This window comes from Cornus florida, unplaced genomic scaffold (genome assembly GCF_030987335.1).
Source record: "Cornus florida cultivar Cherokee Brave unplaced genomic scaffold, ASM3098733v1 CherokeeBrave_3.0.0_Hap2_Chr11, whole genome shotgun sequence".
NCBI lineage: Eukaryota > Viridiplantae > Streptophyta > Magnoliopsida > Cornales > Cornaceae > Cornus > Cornus florida.
This window is the reverse complement of record NW_026775581.1, coordinates 66024167-66048899: the sequence shown is the minus strand read 5'-3', so window position 1 is coordinate 66048899 and position 24733 is coordinate 66024167. Positions and strand designations below refer to the sequence as shown.

The 24733-nt window shown below is 38.4% G+C and overlaps 2 protein-coding genes and 1 pseudogene across 5 annotated transcripts; 2 read left to right on the top strand and 1 right to left on the bottom strand.

The window, feature by feature from the left end:
* Window positions 1-3560: 3560 nt before the first annotated feature.
* On the bottom strand, window positions 3561-11713 carry LOC132283960 (uncharacterized). Of its 3 annotated transcripts, XM_059786012.1 has the most exons (3): window positions 11386-11713; window positions 8461-9857; window positions 3561-3813 (listed from the first exon to the last, which is right to left on the bottom strand). In XM_059786012.1, exons 2-3 carry the CDS (start codon window positions 9851-9853, stop codon window positions 3770-3772), a joined length of 1437 nt encoding a protein of 478 aa, XP_059641995.1. In that variant the 5' UTR covers window positions 9854-9857; window positions 11386-11713; the 3' UTR covers window positions 3561-3769. The 3 variants fall into 3 exon arrangements, 1 of the variants encoding a protein (XP_059641995.1); XR_009472172.1 differs by lacking the exons at window positions 8461-9857; window positions 11386-11713 and adding an exon at window positions 4657-5076; XR_009472171.1 differs by lacking the exons at window positions 3561-3813; window positions 8461-9857 and adding an exon at window positions 10298-10550.
* A 277-nt stretch (window positions 11714-11990) lies between these two features.
* On the top strand, window positions 11991-15622 carry LOC132281221 (protein DETOXIFICATION 16-like; annotated as a pseudogene).
* A 2409-nt stretch (window positions 15623-18031) lies between these two features.
* LOC132286340 (protein JOKA2) lies at window positions 18032-23638 on the top strand. Of its 2 annotated transcripts, none has more exons than XM_059788664.1 (8): window positions 18032-18364; window positions 20532-21375; window positions 21462-21636; window positions 21711-21837; window positions 21970-22221; window positions 22394-22543; window positions 22642-23202; window positions 23318-23638. In XM_059788664.1, exons 1-8 carry the CDS (start codon window positions 18341-18343, stop codon window positions 23423-23425), a joined length of 2241 nt encoding a protein of 746 aa, XP_059644647.1. In that variant the 5' UTR covers window positions 18032-18340; the 3' UTR covers window positions 23426-23638. The 2 variants fall into 2 exon arrangements, with proteins under 2 accessions (XP_059644647.1, XP_059644646.1); XM_059788663.1 differs by having other exon boundaries at window positions 18033-18364; window positions 21964-22221.
* The last annotated feature ends 1095 nt before the right edge of the window (window positions 23639-24733 follow it).

Sequence of the window (24733 nt, the reverse complement as noted above, 5' to 3'; positions counted from 1 at the left end):
TTTGTATTTCTTAAAATTCAATAACATTAATATGTTTGTATTATGAGAATTCAATTTACTAATACATAAGCTCTTAAATCTATTCACAATTACCATGATTCATTTATGGAAGTGCTATATCTCTTGCACCTTCATAAAACTCATATGAAATGTTAAGAGAGAGATAGGTTCAGACTCATTTCATATTAGATCACATATAATATATGCACACACTTTATTGTGCATACAAAATCATTCATGGAAACGAAACTCTATCTAGGTTATAATTGTGTTGGACCTTATCATCAAGACACTCATGACCTAGGCTCCACCCCCACAAACCTAGATTGGAAACCACATTGTAATATAGAAGTCCAGTTTCAAACTTACCTAGGTGCATGATTACATTAAAGGCAAATTCCGGCATGGTGTACAAGAAATGGTTATGGATTCTCATTAGAGTAGAGAGTCAAGGGAAGTACAACCTCCATAGATTTGAAACAGAAATGGATTGCTAGGCGCCACCTAAAGGGTCCCATAAAAGTGGTCAATTGCACCACCTTCTTGTTTTCTCTAGTTGGCCATTGGATTACAAGAATACAATCCAAAATAGAAAGGCCTGTTTGGGAACCACAATTGTTTTGTGCTTTTACTCTGATATGAAGCCGAAGCAATATTTTTGTTTTGGAATGTGTTTAATACTGTGTGAAAGCATGTTTGGTAACGTGTATTTGTTGCAAGATTTTTGGAAACAAAAATATGAAAACATTTTTGGTAAAGTCTTAACAATTAATGTGACGTTTAACAGATGGCTACATTTTTCTAGAGAATTATGATTGTCGAAAAGATATTGGTTGGTGAGAAAATCATTTTTAATACATTATACATAACCTTGTATAAGTGTATAAGTTAGTGAGAAAATCATTTTTAATTCTTTATATCATAAAGAGATTGACTAAATAGGTGAGAAAAAAAGTATTGGTTGGTGCCTTTCACATTTATACATTATATATACAAAACCTTGAATACACAAATTAGAATGATGATAAAAATATTCATAAAGAAATTAACAAAAGATCAAACTCAATCCAACTTATGCAATGCAAAACATTTGAACTAACTTTAACAGTCCTAATGTGAAGTAAAATCATGATTATCAATGACAATTTCTGGGTGATATTCATTTTATAAACACATGTTCTTCTTGTATAATGCAACGGTCCATTTACACGTACATTCATAGAAGCATTGAGAAGCAAAAGAGTTTTTTCAAAACTCGTGCTCATAGCACTTATGCTATGAATTGTTTTTTCATTATGGCTCCGTTTGTTCCGAAGTAAAATATTTTTTTATATTTTTTTTCAAAGAAAATATTTTTTTATTTTTAATTTGTCGGTATTTGGCAAATGTCTACGTCGAGGTTGAGTTCGAGTCCATCGGATGGTGCATGTAAAATAACTTACCGAAAATTTATGGATAAATTATATTTGTTAAATTTTAATATTTTTTTTCTTTGTAAATATTTTACGACAACCATACATCATAAAATAAAATTATATTTTTTAAAAAATATTTTATGTCCAAATAAACGGAGCCTATTGTCACGTTCCGATTCCTAACGACGCCATGAGCATAGAAGACACGCATGCTGGTTGGTTAAGAACATTCATTGACTGGGAATGGTTCCAGGGAAGGGGCGTGCAAGACCACAGGATGGTATCTCTTCAGAGTTCAGGCAGATCGACTCGGTTTAGTTCGAGGTGTTTGTCGCTAGTCGTGGACTTGATTATGAAGAAGGGAGTTGGCCATCCTTGCACAAACTAGTCGGGAGTTGGAGTCGTTCCCCTGATGAGACCAAGGCAGGTCGAAACCAGTCAGCATATATTCTTGGGAGGACAGGTCGTGGTGGTTGATCAGGACGCTTACGCGAACTGAAGCAACACCTTGATACTGCACGGACCGTGTCGCTGCGCCAAATCTTTAGGCTGTGACACTATGCTTTTAATATTCTCATCATACTTATATTTTTTTAAAGCATGCTTGACTCTCCTTTACTGCACACAATGCCACACGTGTTAGTCTTGTACAATGCAATGGTCCATTTGTGGCATGTAGATGATGACTATTAAAAACTCATTGAAGATGTACACTCTCGTGGCGGAATTAAGTATATAATATTCCGGAACATTTACACTTATTATTTCGAGACAATAGGTAATCATGAAAATTCTCAATTTGTATTAATAATATAAAAATAGAGAATTTTTAAGAAGAAAGATGATTGTGTATTAGTTTAGGGTACCACTGAGTAAATACCTATACTTTCTCGCTAATGTGAGAGAAATTTGAAAAGAAGAGTAGTTTTTTTTTCTTTTTTTCGGATGGGTCAAATATCCAGGTGCCCCCATGTATGCAATGTGAGCATGACACACATGCATGACTATGTTTGCTTAACTATGTCATGTTGTTTAATACTTTTGGTCAAGTTTTCATCATTTTATTGGACCAGTAGCCAACTTTGTTGCTTAATATGGATATCATGGCAGTTAGAGCAGGTCCAATGGAGCGGAATACCGCGATTTTGGGCCAAGTTTGGAAATTGGCATGCTTCAATGGGTAGCCAAAAATTGGGTCCTACCCATTGGATCGTGGAATGGGTCGCGTTGGCGAGCAGCGAGCCTGCCATGCTGGCCCGCATCCATTTTTTTTTAATTTTTTTTATTCTGGCCCAAAACTTTCTCTTAGTCCAAAACACTGTTTTTAGGGCATGTTTGTCTAAAAAAAAGGGAAAAAATCAGTTTTTTGGCTGATTTTTGTCTCTTTTTATTATTTATTTATTTATTATTATTATTATTTTTTTCTTCAAAATAATTGAACCAAAGAGCCATTAAGGCACTGTTTGGCTCTTAAAGACTGTTTTGGGCAAAAAAAGGTTAAAAAAAATAAATAAAAGTATTTTTTTTTTTAAAAAAAATTTGCTTTTTAAAATATTCCTACTGACATATAGCTGTTTTACCAAAACAGTACCTAAACGGCTATATTGGCACAAAAACCTATTTTTGAAATTTTTTTTTGAAAAAATTCATTATATATATATATATATATATATATATTTATTTATTTATTTTAAAAAAAAAACCTTTCATGTTTAAATTTATGTCGTATTGTTTTTAATAATAAATATTCTATTGTTTAAATTTTATTTTATTTTATGATATAGCCGTTAGGAAAAAGTTAAAAAATAAAATTTATTAAAATATTAATTTTTTTGGAGAACGAAAATGCACTATTGGAGTACATCCGATAACTAAAATTTGGAGATTCTAAAACATTGACGTGACTATGAGAAATACTGACGTGGCTATAGAAAAATGCTGATTTGACAAATTCGGAGAGCCTAAATTCGGAGAGTCCATGGGAGATGCTGTAACGTCTCAAACTAATACTTTTTAAACAAAAAAAAAATTCGGCATGACCTCCCCTAAAAATAGGCCTATCACAACCTGTTTAATTGCATTTTTAACCTGTCACGGCTCAAATTCCGAATTCACGGCAATAGTAGATGATAATACACAATCAAATGACCTCGATAATACCTCAAACTAGTATTACTCTCCCCATGCATCAATAAGGTTTACATGTTATCAAATTCACATCCAAAATATCATCAAATACCTTACATTACATAACAAAGTTTTGCAAAATATACATATACACCTTCACACTTTTAGTGCTTTGCAAAAATAATGGGAGATATACAAAAGACACAAAAGTGAGCTTCTAGTATCGCTCAAGCTTGAGGTGGGTTGTCGTCCACCGGTTCTTTTCCAAGACCTGAAAAAAAATATATAAATAGTAGGGTGAGCTATATGCTCAGTAGGTAACACTTAAGACACAATTCTTGTGTCCTAGTGAATCCAATCAAAGCATAGGCCAATGGGAGATAGGGATCATACAACATAGGGGATCGAATACAACATACAATTCAATTTCAATTATAAACAATGCAATGCAATGCAATGAAATGCAATGCATGTCAATGACACTCCCCATTTTCATTCTCAAAACCATCACTTTCAAACGTTAATACAGCCCGCCCTTTGGTAATCCCGCCGCGACACGAGAGGAGGATTGGCTAGTGTCCCTGACCCTTGGTAACCCCGCGGCGTCATTATGGGGCCCAGCTAGCTCAACCACACTAGGGCGACTCCCTAGTCCCCTCTAGGCTATATTAACCTCCGGCCCGTTGGTAACCCCGCAGCGACCGGGTTTGTCAAAACCAATTTTTTTTTTTTTTTTTTTTTTTTTTTTTTCCAAAACATTCATTCCCAAATCCCCATTTTCATTTCAAGACAACCACTTCCCTTTTTCATGCAACCCAATGAGATGTAGGCTCATGTCATGATCTCAATATAATGACAAATGGGAACTTAGCACAATAATAAATAAGCATGTTCTCATGGCATCATTATAGCATGTTAGTAACCTCAAAAAAAATGTAAACAACCATCACATAGACATACTTTTCATTCAACCATGTTATACACATTTACATAACTAGCATGTTGTCAATTAAATCATTTTAATCAAAATCAACAACAATTAAACATACTATAACACACATAGAGGAACATGATTCATTATAGAGCAAGATTCCATGGCTTAAGATGTCCCTACCTCAAAAATGAGCAAACCCTAGAAAATGGGTCCTAAATTTCGAAGTCCAAAGGGTGCACCAAATCTGTAATTGTTGGTATGGATGTGTAGAGCTCGACACAAGCTTCGTTTTGCCTCAAACGGCACCTCAATCCGACAAAAGATGAAGGAGTAATCAACAATGGAAGCTTGAAATGAAAAGAAAAGAAAAAAAAAAAAAGACAAGAAGGAGAAGCAGAGGCGTCTGTCGGGAGAGAGAGAAAAAGGCAGAGACCAATTTTTGGTCTCACAATTCACTTAAAAAGTGATGTGGGTCCCACTTCTTTTATAATTTCTTTTTCTCATTTTCTTTTTCATTTAAATCACACACCACACACACACAATTATATACAAACATCACATTCTCCCCAACTTTAAAAAAATTTCGTCCTCGAAATCAAGACATACCTGAGGAAGAAAACAACGCTGGATACTTGGAGCGAACCTCCTGTTCAAGCTCCCAAGTAGCCTCCTCAACTCCGTGGTGTCTCCAAAGAACTTTCACTATCGGTATCGTCTTGTTCCTCAACACCTTCTGTTGTGTGTCAAGAATCTGAACTGGTCCTTCCTCGTAGGAAGCATCCTCATCAATGTCCATATCTACCCAACTCAAAATGTGAGATGGATCTGGTTCGTACTTCCGTAACATCGATACATGAAAAACATTGTGGACCCTATCCAACTGTGGTGGCAAAGCAAGCCTGTAGGCAACCTCTCCTACTCGATCCAAAATCTCAAACGGTCCAATAAATAGTGGCGACAACTTGCCACTTTTTTCGAATCTCATCAATCCTTTCCGTGGAGAAACCCGTAGAAAAACGTGGTCTCCCACCTCAAAGGATAACGGTCGTCTCCGCTTATCCGCATAGCTCTTCTGTCGGCTCTGAGCTGTAAGTAACCTCTGTCTTATCAACTTAATCTTCTCAGTGGTCTCGAGTACAATGTCGGGTCCTAAGGCGGCTGTCTCACCTACCTCAGTCCAACAAACAGGAGACCTACAAGGTCTACCATACAACGCCTCAAATGAAGCCATCTGGATGCTCGCTTGATAACTGTTGTTGTAGGCAAACTCAATAAGTGGAAGGTGATCCTCTCAACTACCTCCCAAATCAAGTACACATGCCCGAAGCATATCCTCCAAAATCTGGATAGTACGCTCCGACTGACCGTCCGTCTATGGATGGAATGCCGTACTAAGATGCAACGCTGAACCAAACGCTACTTGAAGTCCTTCCCAGAACTTCGAAGTGAACTTAGCATCCCTATCTGACACAATGGTTACAGGAACTCCATGCAACCTTACAATCTCCTTCACATAAAGAACACCAAGCTTCTCTGCATCATCTGTTGCCTTAATAGGCAAAAAGTGAGCCGTCTTGGTCAATCTGTCAATGATGACCTATACGGCCTCATTGCCCCTCCGTGACCTTGGAAAACCTGTCACAAAATCCATAGCAATATGCTCCCATTTCCATTGCGCTACAGGTAATGGTTGCAACAAACCAGCTGGCCTCTGATGCTCGGCCTTCACCTGCTGACAGGTAAGGCATCTAGCCACAAACTGTGCAACATCATTCTTCATCCCGCTCCACCAATATTGACGCCTCAAATTGTGATACATTTTAGTACCACCTGGATGAACTGCAAAGCGGGAAGTGTGAAACTCCCGTAGGACATCCTCACGACAAACTGTGGGAACCACCAACAAGCCCCTGAACCGTAGACCCCCATCTGCATGCAAGGCCCAATCTTTCACTGTCTCACCACTAGAGATCAAAGCGTGGATGGCATCTAAGTCCAGGTCCTGTCTCTGTGACTCAATCACTCGTACAACAAGAGTAGGCTGAGCCACAAGACTAAATAAGAATGCCGACTCACTGCAAGCATCATCATCACAACACTGTAATCCCATCTCTGCCAGATCTTCAAGTATCTGCCACTTCCGAATAGCTAAACTGGCCAAAGTTCCACGAGATTTTCAGCTTAAGGCATCAGCTACAACATTTGCCTTGCCCGGATGATATTGCAAATCAAAGTTGTAATCTTCCAAGTACTCAACCCATCGTCTCTGTCTGTTGTTCAAGTCCTTTTGGGAAAAAAGGTACTTGAGACTTTTGTGATCTGAAAATACCTCGAATCTCTCACCATACAAGTAGTGTCTCCAACACTTCAAGGCAAACACAACTGCCGCTAACTCCAGATCATGAGTAGGGTAGTTAAGCTCGTGAGTCTTCAACTATCGAGACCCATAAGCCACTACTCTACCATCCTGCATCAACACACATCCCAACCCATCACGTGAAGCATCACAATAGATCACCTAACCCAAGCTTTGCTCAGGTATCACCAACACTGGAGCTGTAGTCAATCTCGTCTTCAACTCCTGAAAAGATGAATCACAGGCCTCATTCTAGACAAACTTGACCCCTTTCCGGGTCAAACGGGTCATAGGAGCTGCCAAACGGGAGAAATCCTTCACAAATCTCCGATAGTAACCCGCTAAACCAAGAAAACTGCGGATCTCAAACATATTCTTGGGTCGCTCCTAAGTCAAAACTGCTTCAACCTTTGATGGATCAACTGATACTCCACCTTCTGAAACAACATGCCCCAAAAACTTCACCTCCTGTAGCCAAAACTCACATTTCTCGTATTTGGCATACAATCGGTGTTCCCGCAAAATCTGTAAAACAATACTCAAATGGACCTCGTGATCTTCCCGAGTCCGTGAGTACACAAGAATGTCATCCACGAAAACTACCACAAACTGGTCCAAGTAATCGTGAAAGACGCGGTTCATCAAGTCCATGAATGCCGCTGGCGCATTAGTCAAGCCAAAAGGCATAACAAGGAACTCATAGTATCCATACCGTGTACGGAATGCTGTCTTCGGGATATCCTCATCCCTAACCCGCAACTGATAATAGCCAGACCTCAAGTCAATCTTCGAGAAACAACTGGCTCCCCTCAACTGATCAAATAAATCATCTATCCTTGGCAAAGGATACTTGTTCTTGATGGTGGCATGATTCAACTTCCGATAATCAATGCACAACCTCAACGAACCATCTTTCTTCTTAGCAAACAAGACCGGTGCACCCCACGGTGACACACTCGGTCGGATGAAACATTTCATCCTCAAATCATCAAGCTGCCTCTTCAATTCTTCCAATTCAACTGGTGCCATACGATACGGTGCCATAGAAATCGGCGCAGTACCAGGCATCAAATCAATAGTGAACTCCACTTCTCGGTGTGGAGGCAACTCTGTCAAATCTTCTGGAAAAACATCCAAGAAGTCACAAACAATCGCCGGATAAACTTCTCCCACGACATCATCTTCTTCAGCTAAAAGGCTAGCCAAGAAGTAATCACCACGACTCCGTTTATGAATTCCATACAACGACGATGATTGGGGATCACTCCGATCTCCCGTGAAAAAGAAACAGTCTCCTTCTGGAGTGCAAACTGTAATTCTCCCTTTGAAACAATCGATCATGGCATGAAAGAAGGCCAACCAATCCATCCCGAGAATGACATCAAAGCTAGTCATCTCTAGGAGGATAAGGTCAAACACAAAGGTCCGCCCGGCTATCACAATGGGACACTCCCTCACAATTCGGCTCAAAGACACTGAAACCCCAACTGGCGTATCAACACTCAACGCCTGTTCCAAGAAACTAACTTCCAATCCCGATGCAAGTGCAAATGATGATGAAATGAAAGAATGAGATGCACCAGAGTCAAATAAAACACGGGCCCAACAACCAAACACTGGAAATATACCTCGAAGGATTGACGGTCCATAAGATGCATCTGTCTGTGCCAGTGCAAAAACACGTCCCTGAGGTACCTGTGCCTGAGGACTGCCAACCTGAACACCTGACTGCTGCACTGACATAGTAGGAGTATCCCTCCTAACTGATCGTGAACCCTGTGAAGACATAGTAGGCTGTGGTGGTGGTGGTCTGAAACCTGACTGAACTGTAGCCGATTGTGACGGCATCTGCTGTGACCCTCTGCCACTAATGGTGCCTGCTCTCTGACTCGGACAATCACGAATCAAGTGACCCTGCTGGCCACACCCATAACAAGCCTTCGGAGCTGACGAAACTGAAGATGATCTCATCGGACAACTGGACTTGTAATGTCCGGGCTGCTGACACTGATAACAAACAACTGCACTCCTGTCAGATCTAGCTGGCACAGGAGTGGTAGGAGCAGATCTTGTAAACTGTTGCCCCTGAAACTGAGATGGACTGCCCCTGTTCCTTTTCCAAGAAGATCCCTCTGAGGATGGCCCTGCACCCCTCTTTTGCTTCAATTGCTCTCTTTTTGCATCCTTCTCTCTATTGTCAGCCTCTAGCATCAAAGCCCTTTCCACTGCTTCAGAGTAAACCTTAATAAACTGTGCCGTGATCAACGGCCTCATTCGATCATTAAGACCCGATACAAACTTCCGAGTCTTGTTAGCTTCATCTCTCACCACTTCTGGAGCAAAACGGGAGAGTGAGGTGAACTTGTTCTCATTCTCTGCCACTGACATGTTCCCTTGAATAAGATTATGAAACTGGTCTTTTAACTCCCATCTTTTGGAAAGCGAAAAGTACTTTTCATAGAACAGTTCCTTGAACTTGTCCCAACTCATCTCTTCAATCTTGTACTGGTTAGTGATCGACTTCCACCAAACCTTGGCATCCATAGCAAACTTGTAAGTTGCTAGGATGATCTTCAAGTGATCCTCTGTCACATCCATTGAGGTCAACTGAGTTTCAACTTGGTCCATGTAGTTGTCGGCTACCATTGGATCCGCACCGCCCTCAAACATAACCGGCATCAGCTGAGAAAACCCCTTAATGATCTTGAGACGCTTCTGAGCTGGAGTCTCCTCAACTCGAACTGTAGGTTGTGGTACCAACTGCGGCTGAGCAACAATCGTTGCCCTCACGACATTTTGCAACAAACGATTAAACTCCAGTGCCACAGAACCTTCACCCACTTCTACGGGTACGGGTGTTTCAACATTCTCTCTTCTTGAGGGAACAGCTCTTGGGGGAATCAAGTCCCTAACAAGCATGTTCTCATCAACTGGCTCCGCCGGATTGGAGCTAGAGCTCTCACCAACATCACCCCTTGTTGGTCTAGGGCCAACTTCTCTAGGTTCCTCACGCCGTGACATCGTGCTATAAAACGAGAAAACGATTCAGAAACATGACACTAAGGTCCACTGTGGACGACTCAACAAGAATTAATACCGTACAACACTTAGCATGCAAGACTATGCAAGAAACATTTTAACATAAACAAGTAAGCAAGTAAGCACATAGGCAGTTAAGCATGCTCATTTAAATAAGATACCACGTAGCAAGTAGTCAAGTAAGCAACACAAACAACATTCCATGCGACTCTATGTAGGCCTCTACCCGTCGTCCTAAAGGTTTTCGAACCTTGGCTCTGATACCAAATTTGTAACGTCTCAAACTAATACTTTTTAAACAAAAAAAAAATTCGGCATGACCTCCCCTAAAAATAGGCCTATCACAACCTGTTTAATTGCATTTTTAACCTGTCACGGCTCAAATTCCGAATTCACGGCAATAGTAGATGATAATACACAATCAAATGACCTCGATAATACCTCAAACTAGTATTACTCTCCCCATGCATCAATAAGGTTTACATGTTATCAAATTCACATCCAAAATATCATCAAATACCTTACATTACATAACAAAGTTTTGCAAAATATACATATACACCTTCACACTTTTAGTGCTTTGCAAAAATAATGGGAGATATACAAAAGACACAAAAGTGAGCTTCTAGTATCGCTCAAGCTTGAGGTGGGTTGTCGTCCACCGGTTCTTTTCCAAGACCTGAAAAAAAATATATAAATAGTAGGGTGAGCTATATGCTCAGTAGGTAACACTTAAGACACAATTCTTGTGTCCTAGTGAATCCAATCAAAGCATAGGCCAATAGGAGATAGGGATCATACAACATAGGGGATCGAATACAACATACAATTCAATTCTAATTATAAACAATGCAATGCAATGCAATAAAATGCAATGCATGTCAATGACACTCCCTATTTTCATTCTCAAAACCATCACTTTCAAACGTTAATACAGCCCGCCCTTTGGTAACCCCGCCGCGACACGAGAGGAGGATTGGCTAGTGTCCCTGACCCTTGGTAACCCCGCGGCGTCATTATGGGGCCCAGCTAGCTCAACCACACTAGGGCGACTCCCTAGTCCCCTCTAGGCTATATTAACCTCCGGCCCGTTGGTAACCCCGCAGCGACCGGGTTTGTCAAAACTAATTTTTTTTTTTTTTTTTTTTTCCAAAACATTCATTCCCAAATCCCCATTTTCATTTCAAGACAACCACTTCCCTTTTTCATGCAACCCAATGAGATGTAGGCTCATGTCATGATCTCAATATAATGACAAATGGGAACTTAGCACAATAATAAATAAGCATGTTCTCATGGCATCATTATACCATGTTAGTAACCTCAAAAAAAAATGTAAACAACCATCACATAGACATACTTTTCATTCAACCATGTTATACACATTTACATAACTAGCATGTTGTCAATTAAATCATTTTAATCAAAATCAATAACAATTAAACATACTATAACACACATAGAGGAGCATGATTCATTATAGAGCAAGATTCCATGGCTTAAGATGTCCCTACCTCAAAAATGAGCAAACCCTAGAAAATGGGTCCTAAATTTCGAAGTTCAAAGGGTGCACCAAATCTGGAATTGTTGGTATGGATGTGTAGAGCTCGACACAAGCTTCGTTTTGCCTCAAACGGCACCTCAATCCGACAAAAGATGAAGGAGTAATCAACAATGGAAGCTTGAAATGAAAAGAAAAGAAAAAAAAAAAAAAGACAAGAAGGAGAAGCAGAGGCGTTTGTCGGGAGAGAGAGAAAAAGGCAGAGACCAATTTTTGGTCTCACAATTCACTTAAAAAGTGATGTGGGTCCCACTTCTTTTATAATTTCTTTTTCATTTAAATCACACACCACACACACACAATTATATACAAACATCACGGATGCCCTTATATAAAATATATCATGCATACAAACAAGTGGAGGTATATATAAATAAAAAAATATGCACACATATAGAGAGAAATATAAAAGTTTATGCAACAACAAATGGCATGCATGCATTTTGCATGCATATATATATTCCCAATCAGTTGTTTACCTTGTTGTATCACACCCTTCTCGCATAAAGAGAGTCCTTTTTTCCCATTTTCGTCTGAATTCAAGGAGTAACAAGAGACATGATTCAAGAAGACTCCAAAATTCTTCTTGGATCTCCTCTGATTCCAAGCCCTGAAAAGGGTATTGAGTTTGATTTGCCGGAGAAGATTGCTGAGCTGAAAGAGCAATTGCAGTTGGCTGGTCCTCTGATTGTAGTTAGCTTCTTGCAGTAGAGTTTACAGATGATTTCTGTTATGTTTGTAGGCCATCTCGGAGAGCTCTCTCTTTCAAGTGCTGCCATGGCTACTTCATTTGCCGGAGTCACAGGTTTCAGCCTCATGGTAAGTCTTGTTCTTTCATGGTTTGTACTTGCACAATATTGATGTTGTGACCTGAATTTTATTTCATGGTTTGTACTTATACAATATTGAAGTTGTGACCTGAATTTTATTTCAACGGGTTGTGGACAACTTGCATCTAATGTCATTTTTTTTTTTAAATCCATTTTATGTCTTGCAGGTTTGTAGATCGACCTGAATTCTAGTATCCTTTAAATACTAGAGTTCGTAGTATGAGTATGAGAGAACAATGAAATTCGAAATATCAGTAACTTAATCAATTGTAGTGACATCGAGTCCCTTGTTGACCACTTTTTCTCTTACACAGTGATAATCAACGCTTGTTCTCTCTTACACAATGATCATAGTCAACTTTGAGATGTTTTGTCTGAGCATAATAGACAAGATTTGAGGCCAGTGAGATAGAACTAATATAATCACACCATACATGTGTTTCAATTTTAATTATCAGGGTGACAGTGAGGTTTGAATTCAGGACCTTCCATACCATGTTAATCATCACCTATTCTAAAAGATTAAATTGTTACAGAAGGTGTAAATTTTAATATTTAAATTCTCTAACAGTTAAGGGCTTGAGAACATTCGCATAGTGAAATTTTTTCGCCGATCTTCACCATGGACGTCGGCTATAAGCCGAGTCACATAAATATTTGTATTTGTGTGATGCATGAGTTCCTCGAAAAAGAGTGTTCAATTATAGATACACACTTTCGGATGTCAATTAGTATAGAGAAACCACCTAATTGGCATTAAAATGACCCCTAATTCTAACAGGACCTTATTTCCTATGCAGGGCATCTTCCACCTTAATGTCCTGAAGGGTGGGTGGCTAAAGCATTAAAGACATTAAGGTGGAAGATGCCCTGCAGGCTGCATCTATATGTATGTACATGCATGGGATCATACATGCGTACAATTTTTAGATTAATTTCTTGAATCTAATCATAAGTTACAGAAGATTTTATCATCTCAAAACTTTTTCTTTTTTTGGGACTAGCTGGGAATGGGAAGTGCATTAGAAACATTCTGTGGACAAGCCTATGGAGCAAAACAGTATCATATACAATACACATGCAGAGAGCCATGCTTGTTCTTATGCTGATGGGTATTCCTATAGCATTCCTCTGGAGCTGCACAGGGTATATTTTCACTATATTTGGACAAGACTCGGAGATTTCATAGCAGGCCGGAATATATGCACTTTGGTTGATTCCCAGCTTTTTTCCTTATGGCGTCCTTCAGTGTCAAGTCAGATTCTTACAGGCTCAAAACAATGTGAAGCCATTGTTGCTAAGCACTGGAATTACAAGTTTAGTTCATGTCTTGGTGTGTTGCACTCCGGTTTTTGGTGTTGGCTTTGGCAATAAAGGGGCTGCCCTGTCCAATGCCATATCCTATTGGATTAATGTGTTGATTTTGGCAGTTTATATCATGTTCTCGCCGACATGTCAGAAAACATGGACAGGGCTCTCTGAGGAGGGTAAGAAAGATCTTGTTAGTTTTCTTTCATTGGGAATTGCTTCAGCTCTTATGGTCTGGCGAGTTTGAATCTACCTCCTAACATTACATACATCTTTCTTAAGTTTCAGAGGGACTTGACAAAAATTCCCTATAAAGTACATGTATTTTGTTCTTTTTTTACTACAATGGTCTAATTGATTGTACTTGTGAATCAGCTTGGAATTCTGGTCGTACGAGTTTTTGGTTCTCATGTCAGGGATTCTGCCTAATCCAAAGCTAGAAACATCGATGATGTCTATATGGTTTGCATCTCTATACATACTAAAACATGTTGAATTAGAATATCCCCAAGTGCATTTAAATTCAAGATCCAAGATAATTGATTTTCTTTTGATCATACAACATTAAAAAAAGAAGAAGAGTATTTAGGTTAGATTCAAGAAAACCACTACCTAATGTTGGTTCCCTTTAATTGAGGGTGCTATAAGGGATGGATTGAGCAGAAATCTAACTTTATTACCCCTGATAGCACAAAATGGACACTTTTTGCTTAATTGGAAAAGAGTTTCCATCAAAACTCATGCTTTTTACTGTTAGCTATGCAAGAAAATATTTGTGGGGATGTTTTTTCTCCATTAATATTAATTAGGCAGTTCTTTGTATCATTCTTGTCATGCATTAATGGTAAATATGCATATCAGCATGGCTGTTCTTTGCTAAAATCTGGTGTTATGTTTCCCGAGAACAAATGTTATATTCCCCTCCCCCACCCCCCAAAAAAAAAAAAAAAAAAAAACCACTGTTTGTGAACTTGCTTTTTTCTTCCCATAAGTAGAAAATCCAATAGCATACATACGATTCTAATGGCATCAGGATAAATCCTCCATCTCTTACTTGTATAATCTCTTCCAGCCTCAACACAAGCTCAGCGATCTTCAGAATCCCCTTTGGTTTTGGCAGTGCAGCAAGGTATGTTTGACAAAGCAGTATTACATCACCCATCATTAATCAGCCACATATCATTATATACATTGACATTCTTCCCTCTCTATCGGATTCAAAGCACAATAGTCTCAAACAAATTAGGCGCAGGGAAACCTCAGGCTGCACGACTTGCAGCACAGGTTGTGATATTCCTGGCTGTCGTAGAGGGCCTGTTGGTAAGCTTAGCTTCAGTTGCAGCGCGAGAACTATGGGGCTATTTGTACACCAATGAAGAGGAAGTAGCAAAATATATAGCTTCTGTTATGCCAGTGCTTGCCATTTCCAACTTCATGGACGGAATTCAAGCCGTACTCTCAGGTTAGAGCTTCTATTATATATCCCTCTCTAAATTAGACCATTGATTTTCTGATAGACATTATAAGGTTCTGAAACATGGGTGCTTCGGGTTTTTGTATTAAATTCATATACCTTCTTGAATTCTAACATCACGAGAACTTCATAGGCATTGCAAGAGGATGTGGTTGGCAGAAGATTGGTGCATTTGTGAACTTAGGAGTTTATTACCTTGTTGGCCTTCCTTCTGCAATCATCTTAACCTTTGTGTTTCACTTTGGAGTTTGGAGGAAAGGTATATAAAAACTAAAATGTCCGTCTTAATTTCTTAGGGCATATGTGGCCTTTCTTGTGTAATTGATGTCAACTCTTTTTAGGGCCTTTGGATGGGAATCATAAGTGGGAGTGGTCTCCAAGCCTTACTGCTTTTAACCATTACCATGAACATGGATTGGGAGCATCAAGTAATTTCAAATCTTCCCTTTGATAAAATCATTATAGATAGTTAAATCAGCATAATTTTCTTTTAATCTTCGTCGCTTTGCTTTTCTCAGGCAAGAAATGCCCGCGATGGAATCTACGCTTCCATCATCCCAGTAGATATGGCATCTTGAAATAGTTTAGTTTAGACTAATTGTTGATGCAAAATGTTGTTGTACAAAAGAAGCTTATTAAGCTTCAAGCCTAAGAGTTGGAGATGGACAAAGTGGTATTGTATGTTTAATTTTCTTTTCATTAACTCCAAATTCAGATTCAGTTATAGATAGACATTTCCAGTAAGTTGTCACAGTAAAATGGAAATTTTTTTTTTATTTTATTAAAATTCAATAATATTAATACGTTTGTATTATGAGAATTCAATTTACTAATACAGAAGCTATTAAATCTGTTCACAATTACCATGATTCATTTATGGAAGTGCTAGATATCATATGAGATAGGTTCAGACTCATTTCATATTAGATCACATATGATAAATGCACACACTTTGTTGTGCATATAAAATTATTCATGTAAACCAAACTCTATGACCTAGGCTCCACCCCACAAACCTAGATTGGAAACCACATTGTAATATAGAAGTCCAATTTCAAACTTATCAAGGTGCATGATTCCATTAAAGGCAAATTCAGGCATGGTGTACAAGTAATGGTTATGGATTCTCATCAGAGTACAGAGTCAAGGGAACTACAACCTCCATAGATTTGAAACAGAAATGGATTGCTGGGCCACCTAAAAGGCCCCAAAAAAGTGGTCGATTGCACCACATTCTTGTTTTATTTAGTTGGCCATTGGATTACAAGAATACAATCCAAAATAGAAAGGCCTGTTTGGAACCATAATTGCTTTGCGCTTTTACTTTGACCCAAAACCGAAGCAATATTTCTGCATTGGAATGTGTTTAATACTACGTGAAAGCATGTTTGATAATGTATATTTGTTGCAAGATTTTTGGAAGCAGAAATATGAAAATATGTTTGGTAAAAAAGTGTTGCAAATTTGAAAAATAAAATGGCTAGTTTAAAAGGTCATTTTCGAGTATTTTTTTTTTTTTGGGTCGCTATAGTGCGGAAGCACTAATTTTTTACTTCTGGTTTTGGCCTCTTTTTCGAAAACGCTTCGGTACTATTTAAATCGCAACAAGCATTACCAAACACGCTTTGCAACAAGCGTTACCAAATATGTTTCGTGCTTTTGCTTCGCTATAGTACCATTATACTGTCCGAAGCAAAAAAAAAAACACATGAAACAAAAGCAGTTGCCAAACTAAGCTTAAGAAATTTGTTTTCGTGATCTGAACCTCATTAACTTTTCTTTTTCTTTTTTTGGTAGCTAAGGCTGAGTGTTACCCCCAACAGGGGCAACACCAAAAATTCTATTGTTGCTTTTAGGAACCCTGGTCCAATTTCAAATCCAAACCTGCATTCTCCTAAACATAGTATATGTATATATTTGTTAAAGTGGTTGTAGACTGTCTGGGTGTAAATATGGCCTATGGCCCGGCCTGGCCCAACGTAATTTTTCAACCCCAAGCTGGGCCTATAAACTAAGCCCAAGTCCTGTCATAGCCTAAACCACCAGGCCCAATTTTTCTTAAATCATTTCCAAAGTAGTGAACATTTTATTGTTTTGTTGTGCTATAAGACTTTAATTTGATTTGATTTTTCCACCTAGGAAGAAAACCTTTAATTTGCCCTTTAGACTATTTTATGCACCATATTCAAGATACCTACTCATGTACAAAGTATAATTCTATAAACCTCTATATATCTTTTAAACTAAATGACAAAAATAACCTTGAATTATATCAATACAGTAATTTAGTTTTTTTTATCTCTCATTCTCTTCTAGTAGCATATAGATTGCCCTCAAGCTATTGAAGACAAATCATTGTCAACACGAGAAGGTAAAAAAGAATGACTGATGATACGGATGAAAACAACAATACAAACATGACTTAATAGAAATCTCTATAAATTTTATAGTGTTTATATTGTCTTTAAAAGTCATTTTTTTTCTTTGATAGCTTTTTGGGTGGGGGAGGGGGTTAAGTATAATTTTTTCCAACTCAATAACTTCTTCTCTCGATAGAAACAGACACTAATGTTTTTAATTTTTTCCTTTATCTAGTTCTTAATTTTTTTCTTCATCTAATTCTAAAATTTCTAGTAAAAATCTTGTACACAAAATAATTAATATTTGATAAATAGGTGGTAGGGTTTGGTGATTCAGTTGGAGAAAAGAAAGCATACATAGAGAGAAAGAAAAGAGATGAAATTAACGAGTAATTTGATGATAAAGTCTTTGTGATTTGGAGAGTAATAGAGAGTTAGAGAGACGAAGATATATAAGAGACATAATAGGAAGATGATTTAGTTTCATATCCAACCAATAAACGAAAAGCACGTATGAGGTCTATGCTTCCTTAAAGTGGTCTTAACCGTGCCGGAATATGATTAAGTCGACGTTTGGAATTTGTGGTTCCTTTCCCAAGCCTAGTTAGTTTTCTTAGTGGAGAAGAAAACCCGAAAGGCCCAACTCCGTCTATAAATATTGGGTGTACAGAGGAGAGAGAGAGAGTGTGTGTTTGTGTAGAGAGAGAAACGCGGCTCACGGCTACGCGCGCCTGAATCTATGCTAGTTATCTCTGAGAATCAGTCTTCTTATCCGTAATTACCTACCATTTCGCTCTGAAATTTGAAGGATTCCTACGAGTCTGTTGATTTTAGGGTTAGGGTTTCGAATTTTTTTTTTTCTCAGTTGAAATCGTGAAAGGATCTCTTGCGGCTTACCTGGAACGCTTTGGGACTGTTGTTTGAAGGTTCTTAACTATGGAGTCCACTATAGTGATCAAGGTTTGGTTTCTGACTATTGTAATTGCTTCAATGATTTCTTATACCATGCTTATATCAATTGTTGTTTGATAATCGTTTTCTTTGATGCTTTTAAATGATTGATGTGTTGTTTGTGGTTTAATTTTTGTTTGGTTGGTGGAGAAATTGAGGAATTAAGATTAAAGGAAGGTTATTTGTACTACTTGACACTCTCAAACTATTGTGGAAGTGTTTATATGAAGTGTGGAAGTGTTTTTATAGGGAGAGGAGTGTAGTTGACTGGAAAAGGGTTTTGAAAAGAATTTTAAGTAGTTATGATAAGCCCCAACACTTCTGATTTTTTAATATTAATTCAATTTTTCAATAGTGCGCCTTGGGATAAAAAAAACTTTTTTATTATCCAATCTCTTGGAAAGTTCAAATTTTTCTTAATTTATTTCCAGCACTTTCCATCTAATGAACAGGGTTTGAGTTGTTCGCGGATAGTGATGCACTAGAATTAGAGGCCCGGTACTTTTTGAATAATATTGTGGGATTATGGATTTTAATGCTGTCAAAATTTCTATGTTAAATGTTGAATGCCCTTAGTTGCAATGAATTTAAATATTTACTTTCTAATTCTTTTAAATGACGGATTTATTACAGAGTAATATGGCACACACATACATATTTATAGTCCGACACCGGTGACAGTTCTTTGCCACCACAGACATCCACCACTTCTTTCTCTCTCTATATACATATTTCTTCATGTCTGCAGCTGCCTTTGCTCTCTCTCTTTCACTTTGTAAGAATTATTATTGTTGAACCACACCCAATCAACACTGACATAGAAGACCCAATTAATTTGCAACCACCATTATTTTTGAAATGAACCCAACCTCCCATTTTCAATGACCATCAACCAAACCAATCAACTCTGCAACCCACTCGACAGAGATGACCACATCCCACTACCAACGAGTCAACGACCAATCATCTCTGCAATTCACTTAACTTTCTTCGCTTTCTATGGAAAAGACCCAATTTACTGTGCAACTCACTGATATACCATTCTTTGCTTTCTTCATGAGTCTAACCATGAAATCTAGAGACTGAAAGATATTACCTCAATACTCAGATGAGTTAATTAGTGGGAAAATTTCTTCAATTAGTTTTGTTTTCATATGTTCATAAATTATACTTTTGATTGGGTTTGAGGGGTGTTTAGCAGTGGATGCTATGGAGGGGCGATTAGGGCTGTAATGGGTTGTAAATATGGCGCTGATATCTGATGAATTTGTTTCCTTTACCAAGTATAACTTGTTCTGCTAATTACTTTTCAACTATTAAATTTAGCTACATTTTGTTCTGAACTTCCTAAAAGCTTGTTCCTTAAGCAGGTTACCTTTCCAATATGCAAATTGTGTTGGCTTACCAATGTGCAAATTGTACAATTTGCACATTGGTAAGGCAACCGCTTTTTTACTTTCAATATCTCATCCTCATCCTGTACCAAACTGTAACAATAACTTCATAAAATTTCCAAAAGCCTTGAACTTAAATGCATGTCTGTATGCAAGTGATATTAGGTACTGAAGTGATTGCCCCATGTGTATCTGAAATTATAGTACAGTCTTGGTTCCATTTGTATTAGAATGATTGTAAACAAGGAAAATGGAAAAAATATCTTGCATCAAAAAATTATGAACCCGTTGTGATGGGTCCATAATTTTTTTTCTGTTTTCCTTGTTTATAATTATTCTGATACAAATGGAACCATGATACAAATGGAACCAAGACTGTACTATAATTATTATGATACAAATGGAACCAAGATACACATGGGGCTCACTTCAGTACCTACATATCACTTGCATAAAACAGATATGCATATAAGTGTAATGCTTTGGGAAAGTTTATGATGATGTTATTGTTACATTTCATTCTGGGAGGAGGATGAGATATTATATTTAATGGTTATTTCCAAGATATTTGTTAGTATTTTTGGGTCATTTCTGGGATCAGCATGATTAATTTATGACTTTTTCCTTAACTGGGCTTACCATATCACCACCCTCCCCCAAAAAAAGATGTTTTGATCACAGATGATTTAACTTTATGGATATATTTCAAGCCAACTCTATTTGATCCATTTTACTTCCTCATTGTTACACTCTTATAAATATGCATGGGCATTTGTCTTCAGGTTAAATATGGAGAAACACTTCGACGCTTCAGTGCTCGTGTTGACGAAAATGAACATTTAGATCTTGACATGGGTGGATTGAGAGGGAAGGTCCTTGGTCTCTTCAATTTCTCTCCTGATGCTGATCTTACACTTACATATGTTGATGAAGATGGTGATATTGTAGCACTTGTTGATGAAGAAGACCTGCATGATGCCGTTAGGCAGTCCCTGAATCCCTTGAGGATTACTGTAAGGTTGAACACAGAGAGGGTTGGTAGGTCTTATGCAAGATCTAGTGGAAGTTCTACCCCAAGGAGGTCACCTCAAGTTCAACATCTATTACCAAAATTGAACACTGGTGTTACTGACATTTTGAAATCTGTACCAGAGCCATTCCTTGAAGTACTTTCAAAATTGTCGGCTGACTTGGCTTCTAAAGCTGCATCCTCTGCTCCAGGGCTTGCTGAACTTGTCTCAAAGGCGGGACAAACCTACCATAATCCAGTTTCCAATTCTCCGGCTGCTGCAGAATCTAGCACACCAAGTGGCGTTTATGGTAATACCATGAGTTCGTCTGCTTTAAAGGATGACAGGGCCACATCGGATACCTTGCCAAAGTTGAAAGTTGAAGAGCCAGCTCCTAAAAACAATCAGGATGTGGAGGTTGGAAATGTAAACGGCGTTGTGGGGGCCTCAGTAAAGCCAGTGTCTGGCTCTGTGGATAGGAGGTCTGTTGGTTCTGCGTCAGTAGGTTTAATGCCAAATGCACCTAAAATTCCCTTGGGTGACTTTAAGGAGAAGGAAAAGTCTACTGAATGTAATTTTGGATGGAAGTCTGTTGGTGTTGGTGCTTCTAATGAGGGTATAAGCAATTCGGTTCTTTTTTTCTTTTTTTTTTTTTGGTTTCATATCTTGGTCTGGATCCTTTTAACGGGTGTCAATTTACAGGGATTACTTTAGCAAGTGACTCAGCTGCGACTAATGCTCAGTTTGCTCCACGTGTTTATCCATTTAAAAGGAGCAACAACCGCAGTGATGGCATGGGAGGTGTGTTCCATAGGGGTGTTCGCTGCGATGGCTGTGGTGTTCACCCAATAACTGGACCACGATTCAAGTCTAAACAGTAAGAGATAATGAAATGTGTGATTTTGAACTGGTTAAGAGGTGTTCTTCACAAATTTTTTTTTTCCCCTGCAGAAAAGAGGATTATGACCTGTGCAGTATCTGCTTCTCAGTAGTGGGAAATGAAGTTGATTACATCAGAATGGATCGTCCTGTATCTTATCGTCCTCCGTGGTCCTTTAAGGGGGGGTTGTATTATCCTGTATGTAGCACCTATCATTTCAAACTTCATATTCATCTATGTCACTCAGTTACTAGTTGTGCTTCACCCTTTTATTTTGTTTGGCGATTGTGTGATTTTGATATGTTAATCTTTGCGTTTCCCTAGATGCAGCAACCTTATGTTCGTCCTCCAACGCTACCACATGCCTTGAGAGGTTGTGCGATGAAGCCAAATCGACCCAAGCTTGACAGTCGCTTCATTCGGGATGTTAATGTTCTTGATGGTACTGTCATGGCCCCATCAACACCGTTTACCAAGATTTGGCGCATGCGGAACAATGGTACTATAATGTGGCCCCAGGGAACACAGCTTGTGTGGATTGGGGGGGATAGGTTAAGCGAAGCACTTTCTGTTGAGGCAGAGGTGAGCATTTAATGCAAATTCTTTTGCATTCTAGTAAAAATGTTTATACACTTTTTTATTTTTTTATTTTTTATCTGTCGCTTAGTTCCTTTGTCTGGCAAGTGTACATCGGTCTTAATTCAGTGTTCTATAGTTGACATTTTTTTTTGCAACTCTTCATTACCCATGCCAGATTTCTCCGGCTGGTCTGTCTGCGAACAAGGAGCTCGATATTGCAGTTGACTTTACTGCTCCTGAACTTCCGGGACGGTACATCTCATATTGGAGGATGAAGGCTCCATCTGGTCAAAAATTTGGGCAGCGTGTTTGGGTTCTCATCCAGGTCTCCCTCCTTTACTGGCCTTTCTTCACTACTTGTCAATGATGGCATATTTCTTATAGTTAGTCATGCTTCTACTGAATCTTGTTTTAACCATGCAGGTTGATGCGACACTGAAGGACTCGGTGTATGATAGCTTTCAAGGCTTGAACTTGAATCTGCCTCCTAGCAGCAATGGTTTGGCAGGCCCTGGAATTGAAAATGCGGGCATAGATCCCATGGTGGATGATAGCATTTTGGAGCCTGAGAATAACATGGCTGATGTATCAGTCCAGCCATTAGGTGACGAACACCCAAACAAGAACCCAGAGCCACATTTACCTGTTGATGGTACTTCTCCACTTGGTGATGGTGTTTCAAACCCTGTTCCTCTGGAGTCTTCTTCAGTATCATATCCCATTATTGATTTGTCTGATGTAGCACCGACTGCTCCTCCTCAAGCCCTATCTCCTGTTACAAATCTGCCCACATCTGCTCAAGGTGTCAGTGGGAGCGATGATGTTGAGCAGACCCTCCTCAGAGAACTCGCGGAGATGGGCTTCAGGCAGGTTGATCTGAACAAGGAGATCTTGAGGATGAATGAATATGATTTGGAGCAATCAGTGGATGTTCTATGCGGTGTTTCTGAATGGGATCCAATGCTTGAGGAGCTGACGGAGATGGTACGTAGTCTACAAAGCATATGAGAAATGATTTGTGGTGTTCTTTCCTTTTTTCCCGATTGTTCGGTTCCAATAACATAAAGCCTAATAGGGGTTGTGATGTGTGTTGTTGCAGGGTTTCAGTGATAAAGAAGTGAACAAGAGGCTGCTGAAGAAGAACAATGGGAGTATCAAGCATGCGGTCATGGATCTAATTGCTGGAGAGAGGAAGGAGGAGGCATAATAGCCAAAGAAGCTTGTTATTCTGTATGAATAGCACACACAAACATATATATATATTATAAATAAATTCAGGGCTTGCTTGTAGAAACGTTATGATGCTAGTTTTCACTGGTTTCTTGTGGGACGTTTTCCTTTATTGTGACCTAGATTACAAAATTGAACGTTTTAAATAAATATATCTATATATTTTAGTATTGGCTTTAGCTTTTTACAACCATGTTTTCTTGTAACTTTTATTGTTAGTAGGTGTTCTTAAATTCTAGTGATTCCTGTTTTGGGAAATTGTAGGCTGATTATTGATGGTGTGGGTTATCAATATTAGAAGGAAAACGGATTCTAGGAATTAGGAAATGCTGAATGGTGGTCATGTGAGTGGAGGTGTGAGCTTCCCTCACATGACATAAATTCTAGGAATTCAGAAATGTTAAATGATGTTGATGTGAGTGGAGCTATCAGCTCTCTTCTTATACATTATACACTGACTTCATACAGTGGAATCTTACACGCCCACATAAATTTTATTTGGCATTCTTAGATTATTTAGGGTCTATTTGGCATGTGTTTTGTTTTAGGCAAAAATAAAAACAGTGTTTTGAAAAAAAATTGGAAGCATGTTTGGAAACAATGTTTTAGACTTTTTGTTTTTGGCTTGTGTTGCGCTAGTGTTTTGGTGTTTTGGTTTTGAGTCACAGTTCACGAAGTGTTTTAATATTGTGTAAAATAAAAACAAGACCGTAGCAGTTCAAAAACAAAAATAACAGAAACAAAATGCATGTGAAATAGGGCTTACTCTTTTAGATTTTGTTAAATGTGATTGAAAAACAATAAAAAGATAAGCCTATGATGATCAATCAAACCGGGTGTATAATTTCGTGGGCCAAGTAAGGTAAAGTGAGCGAGAGAAAGACTGTTACGGTGTCTCAAAATATCTAAAATTTGCTAACACAAAATAGGGGCAAATATGCATCCTCTCCACAATGGATCCAAATCATATGACCAAGTTGCCCAATTATGGGGCTACCCATGTCACTATGTCCATCACCTCCCAAAAGTCTGGTACCAAGCACCATTTTTGTTTTCAATGTCGGCCACTTGCACCATAAAGAATTAAACATTTTAGTTACACAAGAATAAAACAATTCTTACACTAAGCATGCAACAATATGCTTCTTGTCATAAACAAATCCATTTAGCTGTTGCAAAATGACCACTACATTTTTAGCTCACAAGTGATATATATAAGATGAATAATGCTATGACAGTCTATATGGTGTGTTATGATTGTTCAATTTAAATTCTTGGACAGTCT

Coding starts and splice junctions, on each gene's coding strand:
- LOC132283960 (XM_059786012.1), bottom strand. CDS start 9,853: ATGTCACGGCGTGAGGAACCTAGAGAAGTTGGCCCTAGACCAACAAGG. Junction 3,814..8,460: donor TGGACCGTCAATCCTTCGAG/GTATATTTCCAG, acceptor ATTTTTTTTCAG/GTCTTGGAAAAGAACCGGTG.
- LOC132286340 (XM_059788663.1), top strand. CDS start 18,341: ATGGAGTCCACTATAGTGATCAAG. Junction 21,376..21,461: donor TGTTGGTGCTTCTAATGAGG/GTATAAGCAATT, acceptor GTCAATTTACAG/GGATTACTTTAGCAAGTGAC. Junction 21,637..21,710: donor CCACGATTCAAGTCTAAACA/GTAAGAGATAAT, acceptor TTTCCCCTGCAG/AAAAGAGGATTATGACCTGT.